Source organism: Alosa alosa, chromosome 15, assembly GCF_017589495.1.
Source record: "Alosa alosa isolate M-15738 ecotype Scorff River chromosome 15, AALO_Geno_1.1, whole genome shotgun sequence".
Taxonomy (NCBI): Eukaryota; Metazoa; Chordata; class Actinopteri; order Clupeiformes; family Clupeidae; genus Alosa; species Alosa alosa.
In genome coordinates this window covers 31,820,611-31,829,936 of record NC_063203.1, presented here as the reverse complement: position 1 = coordinate 31,829,936, position 9,326 = coordinate 31,820,611, and the positions used below count along the sequence as shown (strand labels likewise).

General features: G+C 46.2%; 1 protein-coding gene across 1 annotated transcript in view; it reads left to right on the top strand.

Annotated features, from left to right (window-relative positions):
* Nucleotides 1–714: 714 nt before the first annotated feature.
* Nucleotides 715–9,326, top strand: part of grm5b (glutamate receptor, metabotropic 5b) — a gene marked incomplete in the record, with an annotated part of 55,192 nt that continues 46,580 nt past the window's right edge. Inside the window, 3 exon segments of the mRNA XM_048264086.1 lie at nucleotides 715–831; nucleotides 2,363–3,173; nucleotides 3,709–3,991. Of these exon segments, the coding sequence (XP_048120043.1) occupies nucleotides 2,730–3,173; nucleotides 3,709–3,991 (727 nt within the window).

Here is a 9,326-nt window from a genome sequence, read left to right as displayed (position 1 = left end):
CTGAGCATGCTCCTGCACCTGAGCATGCTCAAGATAGCACTATGCAGTACTTGTACAGCCATTTGAAAACTACAGTAAGTTAGAAATTGCTGTAGTTAGGAGAGTAAGTGAGTACTAAACACTGATGTACATTTCACATTTTTACTATATGCTCTTTGCAGTTCTACAGCATTGTGATAGAATTTGATAACTAGTTCACCAATTTTGTATGTAATCATAGCAACGAACTCAAGCAATGAAATAAAGACTATTCATTTTATTGGGAACGACTATTCAGCATCCATAAGTATAGTTAATTTTGACTGACATGACAAAGCAACTGATACATGTCTAAAAGCATGTGCAATTTGTTCAGAGGAAGTTGAAATTGCTACTATGATGTGCGCAAATGACTAAATGTTGTGGAGGTTGAACTAATAGTTATGAGAATTTTCATTCTGATCTGAGAAAAGCACCAAAGCGAAAAACTGTAAACTCTTTTATTGAGTGTTGGTGTTTTCAGTCTCGGAGTTCTTGATTGAGAAACGCGGGTGATTGTGTCCTTTTGTACTGAACAAACATGAAGGCACGAGAACGAGACGTCTGTGTAGCTGTCTCGTGGAGCCAACGGGAATTCAATCTGTCGGTCCCTATTGAAGTGTGTGTGTGTGTGTGTGTGCAAGGGGGCGTGATATGTGTGTACGCCTGGCAGGGTTGGTGCGTGACACGAAGACGTGAAGAGCACTGGCTCCGGTCGGTCGCGGCATTCGGTTACTGTTCTGTCCATCGCCACTGATTGTTAACGACCATCTGAGCATGCAGCGCGCAAAAGGAAGGACGTGAGCGGGAAAGGTGGGTAATCTTTCATTCACTGACGAGAGTATCTCTGGGTTGCAGTGTTCCGGTAAATGACGCGCGGAAAGCAACAGAGCGGGAGGATGCGGGTGTCAATGTGCGAGCATCTGTGAATGATTCCGCGTGAAGGCACACGACATGCCTCTTTTCCGAGATGAAACCGATACTCCCTGCGCATGTAGACATTCACGCGGGTCATTTCACAGCGTCTCTCTGCCCCGCTTTCTGAGACGCGAGATATATTATCCAGCGGCAGCGGGGATTGTTCCACGGCCAGTGTGCGGGTTTAGGTGCTTTAGGTAGGTGCGAGGGTCGTGTCTCTCGCTGCAGTGTAACCCGCTAGCGAAAGCGACAGCTCTGAAGGCGCGGGACGGCAGAAGAGAGGGATCGGTGCCTCGGTCGGCACTGCGGTGACGGGGGTAAACAGTAGCGCGTGCTGCCTCCTTCAGCACCGCGGACAGCAGAGAAGGGACATCCCGAGGGGCTGGCGCGCGACAGAGCGTTGATTAGGAAGGTCGTCTGTGTCATGTTGTACACGGTAAGGGACAGGTAGGTTGCAGCTCGCGGGATGCCAGTTGCGTTGTTGCTGAATGGCGCCCGTAGGGTGGGGGGCTGCCTGGAGGGCACGAGGTGCTGTTTGTGTCGGTGTAAAGATCGCGCAGGTGTGTGTGTGTGTGTGTGTGTGTGTGTGTGATCTGGAGGTGATCTGAGCCCTGCTGCATCACAGTCCCCCTCACACACACGGGGCTAGCTGCGCCATTCCCTCATGGAAACCCTGGACATAAACACACACAAACTCTCTCTCTCTCTCTCCCCTCTCTCTCTCTCCTACTCTCTCTCTCACACACATACACACACACATGCACGTGTTTGTGTGCGTGCTGTGTGTGTGTGTTTATGTGCGTGCTGTATTTGTGTGTGTACTGTGTGTGTGTGTGTGTGTGTTTGTGTGCGTGCTGTGTGTGTGTGTTTGTGTGCGTGCTGTGTGTGTGTTTGTGTGCGTGCTGTGTACGTGCACACACACATACACACACACACACAGGATTTGGCGAGGTCACTGTCCAGGGTCCTGAAACGGGTCAACTGCAGAAGACAAGACAAGGGTGTGTGTCGCCTGTCATGAGAGTACAAGTGTGTAACACTGGCTGTTACAGTAATGAAATCCCTGGTGGCCATTAGGGTAGTTTGGAGTTTTTGTCCCAATATGACTTTCACTTGCTCTAATAACGCAACACGGGCTAAGTCCCATCTAATAACGCAACACGGGCTGAGTCCCATCTAATAACGCAACACGGGCTGAGTCCCATCTAATAACGCAACACGGGCTAAGTCTCGAACAGGAAAACTGCACCGACTTTAACAGTCATGGTTGTTATTAGAAGCTACTGAGCGTCCTGACAGAAGATGCTCCCCGAGATGGTTTCTTGATCCATCTCCAAGTCAAAACCTGAGACAAAGCACATGTGTGTGTGTGTGTGTGTGTGTATGTGTGTGTGTGTGTGTGTGTGTGTGTGTGTGTGTTTCACAGGAGGATGACCTTGCCAGTTTCCTCTCCCATCTGCCTCGTCATGGAGGTCAAACACCATCCTGGTACACACCTGGACTCCTCCCACTGATATCCCAAGATGCACTGCTCCATTCCGGCTGCCGCTGCTGCCACTGAGGCTGATGCAGCATCTCTGTTGTCATAGTGACGCCTGAGACCTTCATCATCACCGCCACCATCATCATCACCTCTTCTTCATCACGTTACTGAACCTGGCCAGAGAGAGAGAGACACAGAGAGAGAGAGAGAGAGATACAGAGAGAGAGAGAGAGAGAGATACAGAGGGAGACAGAGAGAGAGATAGAGAGGGGGAGGCCTGCACCTCTTGAGCCTTCATCACTTCCTGCAAATGGCCCTCCCCTTCCTGTGGGTTGCCGTGGCGTGGCAGGTGTGGTTGCCACTGGCGACGGGTGCCCAGCTGAGCGAGCGTCGCGTGGTGGCTCACGTGCCCGGCGACATCATCATCGGCGCGCTGTTCTCCGTCCATCACCAGCCGCCGGCCGACAAGGTGCACGAGCGCCAGTGCGGAGCGGTCCGCGAGCAGTACGGCATCCAGCGCGTGGAGGCCATGATGGCCACACTGGACCGCATCAACGCCGACCCCCACCTGCTGCCCAACGTCACGCTCGGCTGCGAGATACGCGACTCCTGCTGGCACTCGGCCGTCGCCCTCGAGCAGAGCATCGAGTTCATACGCGACTCGCTGGTCGCCGCCGACGACGAATGGGGACCCGCCCAGCCCGACACCGCCCTGGGAGGAGCCTTCGCGCCAGTGGGCGGAGCCAACACACAGGTATGTGGTGTGAGTGTGGGGGTGTGTGTGTTTGGGTGTGTGCACGTGTGTGTGTGTGGGTGTTTGGGTGTGTGTGTGTGTGTGTGTGCGTGTGTGCACATGTGGGTGTTTGGGTGTGTGTGTGTGTGTGTGTGCACGTGTGTGTGTGGGTGTGTTTGGGTGTGTGTTTCTGTGTTGGCACAGTTTGTACACAGTCACAGGGGTGTGTGTGTGTTTGCATATGTGTGTATTTGTGTGTATGTGAGTGTGTCAGTTTGTCAACAATTTAGAATCAGAATATCAGTGTATCAGCATACAGTATGTCACTAAATTACTCTGTGTGTGTGTATGTGCGTGTGTGCGTGTGCATGTGCATGTGTGTGCATGTGTGTGTGTGCGTGCGTGCGTGTGTGCGTGTGCATGTGTGTGCATGTGTGTGTGCGTGCGTGCGTGGGTGCGTGGGTATGTGCGTGCGTGTGCGTGCGTGCGTGCGTGCGTGTGTGCATGTGTGCGTGCGTGCGTGCGTGTGTTTGTGCGTGCGTGCGTGTGTATGTAGATGCGCTGCACAGAGCCCGGGGCGACCCCCATGCGTGGGAAGAAGCCGATCGTGGGCCTGATCGGGCCCGGGGCCAGTGCAGTGGCCATCCAGGTGCAGAACCTGTTGCAGCTCTTCAACATCCCCCAGATCGCCTACAGCGCCACCAGCATGGACCTGAGCGACAAGAGCCTGTACAAGTACTTCATGCGGGTCGTGCCCTCGGACGCCCAGCAGGCCCGCGCCATGCTGGACATCGTCAAGAGGTACAACTGGAGCTACGTATCCGCCATACACACCGAGGGTGAGTACACACACACACACTCACGCATGCACGCACGCACACACACATGCACGGACACACGCACACACGCACGCACACACACACGCACGCGCACACACACACACACACACACGCACGCACACATGCACACACACACGCGCACACACACACACACGCACACACGCACACACACACACACTTGCACGCACGCACACACACACACATACTGTATACACACACACACACACACACTAGGGGTGGGCGATATGGACAAAAAATAATATCTCTATTTTTTGTGATGTTGACGATAACAATAATTAGTCAATATCCTTTAAAAAAAATTGTAAAAGTGTGAGTTACTTTACAGCTCATTATTTATGAATAGCATAAATACAATAATAACCATTAACCTAACCTGTGACTTTTTATCCAAATCAACCAATGCATTGTCACTCTATGACATTTCCAATTCTGCCCCCACTTGTGTGTGTGGCAATGACATGGTCTAGCCAGCTACATTAGAGAAGATGAATAGGCCTAACAGTTTCCCAAGAGAAAGTCTGAAGCTGAAGTTCCTTTCAAACCTTTACATAGGATTCACTGTAAAACTAAGAGCAGACCAACAGAGTACATCTCAGTTATTTCCTTCTATGTTTTATTTAAGAGCAATCATATAGGCTGGCATTACAAGTTACAGAATAGAAACTAATGTGTTAGCTTATGGCTAATGTATATGAGAAATCTCATAGAGATGCTAACGGTTAGCATAAACCGAACTTCAGTCCATTTAAGGGTTACATGAGAAGAGTTCTTTGTTTACAACTGACTATTAAAATACTCAAAGGCTAATGTTTTCTCTCCATATAATAAAACCATGTAGGAAAAACAAGACGGTCTCATAAATGCCACGTGAACAGAAGTAGCTGCACAAAATCCCAAGTACATCTCAGTCTCGCTGCACAAAATAAACATTAGGCCTGCGTGTGACAACATGGACCCACTAGCGATCATGTGACACTTGCTCTGCTGCAACGGGGCTTCTGCCACACACACCTCCTGGATTTAGTGAATGTATGGGGTTTCAGTGTGTGATTTAGAGTGTTTTTTCCCCATACGTAATTTAAATACTTGATAATGTCAATTTGCATATCGTTAAAAAAACAATTACGATATTATCACAGATGATATATATCGCACACCCCTAACACACACACACACACACACACACACACATGCACACACACACATACTGTATACACACACAAACACACGCACCCGCACACACACACACACACACACACACACACACTCAACACACATTTATACACACCCACACCCACACGCACGCCTTCTCCTTCTCTCTCTCTCTCTCTCAGACACACTTATATACACACTCATACACACACACATACACACTCAACACACATTTACACACACACACACACACTCATAAAAGCACATGGTGACACATACCCAAGGGTCTGGTAGATGTTGAAGTGTGAGATGGATTACTGAGGTGTTAGAGTTCCACACACACACACACACACACACACACACACACACACAAACACACACATGTGTAGATGGAGTGTGAGGTGGATTGTAAAGGTGTGAGATTTGTTTTTCTGCCTGCTGGGAGTTCACTGTATCATTGTGTGTGTGTTTGAGTGTGTGTAAGTGTCTGTGTGTGTGTGTATGTGTGTGTGTTTGTGTGTTTGAGTGTGTGTGTATGTGTGTGTGTGTGTCTGTGAGAGAAAGAGAAGGAGAGTCAGTGTGTCAACATATCTATGTCACTAAGTTAGTGTGTGTGTGTGTGTGTGTGTATTTGAGAGTAGGTCAGTGTATCTATGTCACTGAGTAGAGAGAAAGAGAAATTGTGTGTGTGTGTGAGAGTATGTATCTGTGTCAGGGAGTTAATATGTGTGTGTGTGTGTGTGTGTGTTTGTGTGTGTTTGTGAGAGAGAGATGGTGTATGTGAGAGTGTGTATCTGTGTCAGCGAGTTAATATGTGTGTGTGTGTGTGCAGTAGCGTAACTACCGACCGGGGCCCAGGCACGGAGGGGGGGGGCACCTCCACACCCCCTACATGGGCCCCCTACCGTCAGGACTCGGGTCCAACCAAGGGGGCAGGCAAATTCCCGGAAGTAGAAAATCAATGGTATTGTCTACATAAATAATACAAGGCAAAACAGACTCGACTACCTCGTACGTAAAGTTAGGTTCCCATAAGAAGAATGTTTAGCAGTTTGGGGCAGCCGTGGCCTGCTGGTTAGTGCTTCGGACTTGTAACCGGAGGGTTGCCGGGTCGAACCCCGACCAATAGGAATGGCTGAAGTGCCCTTGAGCAAGGCACCTAACCCCTCACTGCTCCCCGAACGCTGCTATAGCAGGCAGCTCACTGCGTCGGGATTAGTGTGTGCTTCACCTCACTGTGTGTTCACTGTGTGCTGAGTGTGTTTCACTAATTGGGGTAAAAATAGTTATAAATATATATAAATATATATATAATATATATATAAATATAATTGGATCAAAATAGTATTTATACTATATACTTATACTTACTTAGCATGTCTGGTTGTAGGGAAGCTAACACACCGTAGGGGCTAGAGAGATAACCGTATTGTTTGGATAAGAAGCTCAGTCCAGCCAGCACGACAACTCATGAACAAAGCTTTGTAGCCTACAATACCATTGTATGTCAAGGTAAAGCATTGCATAGAGGCAAGTAAACCTAATGAAAAACAGTACTAACGATAATCATTTCAGAGGTTTTCGATGGATTAACCGTAGTTCGGAAAAGTGGAATGAAGATTAGCTTCTTTTTTGTTTTGTTTTACCATGACTTTGTTTGAAGATGATCATGTCTGGTAGTTTCAACATTAACATGACTTGATATCACTTGTGAGGATGATATTAATAATAATACATAAATAAATGTTTAACTTTGATGACTTTGAAGGCGAAGGAAGTGTGTTTCTATCATATGAGTTACAAGATTCAGTTCGATGGTTAACGTCACATAGTTAAGTGTGAGTCTGCGCAGTACTGGGGGGACCAGCTGGAAAATCGTTTTATTTGACTCAGTGCCCTCCCATTGAAAACGACGAGTCTGTTCGTTCATTTCTTTTACTGTCTATGGGTCCAATGCGCAACATCGCAATTAAGATGAAATCACGTCGGCTGTTCTCGGATATCAATAATTTTTTTCTCGCATCATTTCTCTTCATAAGAAGAAGAGAAGAAGAAGAAGAAGAAGAAGAAGAAGAAGAGGAAGAAGAAGGAGAAGAAGAAGAAGAAGAAGAAGAGGAAGAAGAAGGAGAAGAAGAAGAATGCCTTTATTGTCATTGCACATAGTGACAACGAAATTCAATTGCACTTCCCCTAGTGGTGACACATAACAAGACACATGAAACATGGAACATGAACTACACCTAAGACAAAAGACAGCAAGACAATACATGCACAGTAATAAATAAATAAGTAGCTAAAAAAGACAGTCCAAGGGTGCAGTGCCGTCAATTGTTCAGGTGTTTAATGGCACTTGGGTAAAAACTCTTAGAGAGATATGGGATTGACACCTATTAATACCAGTCTCGTGCCCTATACCTGGTAGTCATGGTGACCCTATTTGACACCTATTAATACCAGTCTCGTGCCCTATACCTGGTAGTCATGGTGACCCTATCTGTATGTGTCATTTTTTCATTGTGTTTACGTTCAGATGTTACAACATGTTGTTAGTCGCTTTGGTTAAAAAATGCTTCAGCCAAATGTAATGTAATGTAATGTAACATAGGCTACAATGTGAGTTAGAAGTAAAAAAAATACCTGCAACTTATTAAATTTCTTTATTTATTGTCAATTTTCACAAAGGAACAAGGCCTGCTGGGAAAATGTGTTTATCCAATGATCTTACTTCCTGTCATTCATGATTACATTATGTTGTGAAGCTACATCTGGATGTGTTGTAGCTTAGTTTTAATAATCAGCAATGCAATCAGCAATTAGTAAGCATACACGTGAAAAAGAAGAGAAGTGGATGAGACTAAATCCAAATGAATAGTTTGTTTAAAACACCTCGAATGTTGCTGCTGGCGTTGATGCTAGCAATGCTGACGTTAAGTCCTACCTAATAGTAGGCTAGCATGAGACAAGAACGAGTGAGTGGATTGGCTAATTAGGCTAGCATGGGACAAGAACGATTGAGTGGATTGGCTAATTAGGCTAGCATGGGACAAGAACGATTGAGTGGATTGGCTGTACTCTCCATAGAGAACAGCAGAGCCAGGCAGTTGGGTTTCAATGATATATCATCAATGACTTTGTTGAACAGAAGGTCTGTAGAGTGAACTTCTCATGGGTGAGTTACAGGTTGCTTTTTTATGGAGTAGGCATATGGGGTGCACTTTCTGTGACCTGTTTGTGGAAGGCTATCTGACCGCTGCACCACACTGTTATAGGCTAAATTAAGCAATTGTGTGGTCATTTTGTGTAGGCGCCAGTGCGTATGAGTTGCTGTTTTTATGAGGGGCCGTCTAGGCCTTAATTCATACTTGGTCTTACACACACTATCATAATCTTGCACATACACCACTATACTCATGCACACTCACTATTATAGTCATTTTACATGTATGTATGAGAGGGTATAGTCGTGTATGTGAGAGAGTATAGTAGTGTATGTGAAGGAGTATAGTAGTGAATGTGAGATATATAGTAGTGTATGTGAGAGATAAAAAGAGTATAGTAGTGTATGTGAGAGAGTATAGTAGTGTATGTGACAGAGTTTAGTAGTACATGTGAGAGAATATAGTAGTGTATGTGAGAGACTATAGTAGTGTATGTGAGAGAGTATACTAGTGTATGCAAGAGAGTATAGTAGTGTATGCGGGAGAGTTTAGTAGTGTATGCGAGAAGGTATAGTAGTGAATGCAAAGAGAGTATAGTAGTGAATGTGAGAGAGAGTATAGTGGTGTATCTGAGAGAGTATAGTAGTATATGTGAGAGAGTATAGTGGTGTGTGTGAGAGAGTTTGCATGAAAGGAAGGGAGTTTGCATGAAACGGAAGGAGTTTGATTTCTCAGTTTCTGATTGGTTTGTCAATGTCACTTCTCTCTAGCTAGCCAATTAAAATCAAGAAAGGGGGCAGGACCTACACTGTCAACAATGTTAGTGTGTAGACCTAGTGGTGGAGGAAAAATCAGCCAAGTCCTATGTGACTAAATATTAAACTACTACTGCAAACCCGAATGCAAATTAGGCTACAAAGACATGAGGGGTGCCTATTCTATTGTAATTGCCTAGCTACCAGCTCCTTTTGTCTGGCGAAGTCATATTTTAGTGAACTGAGATC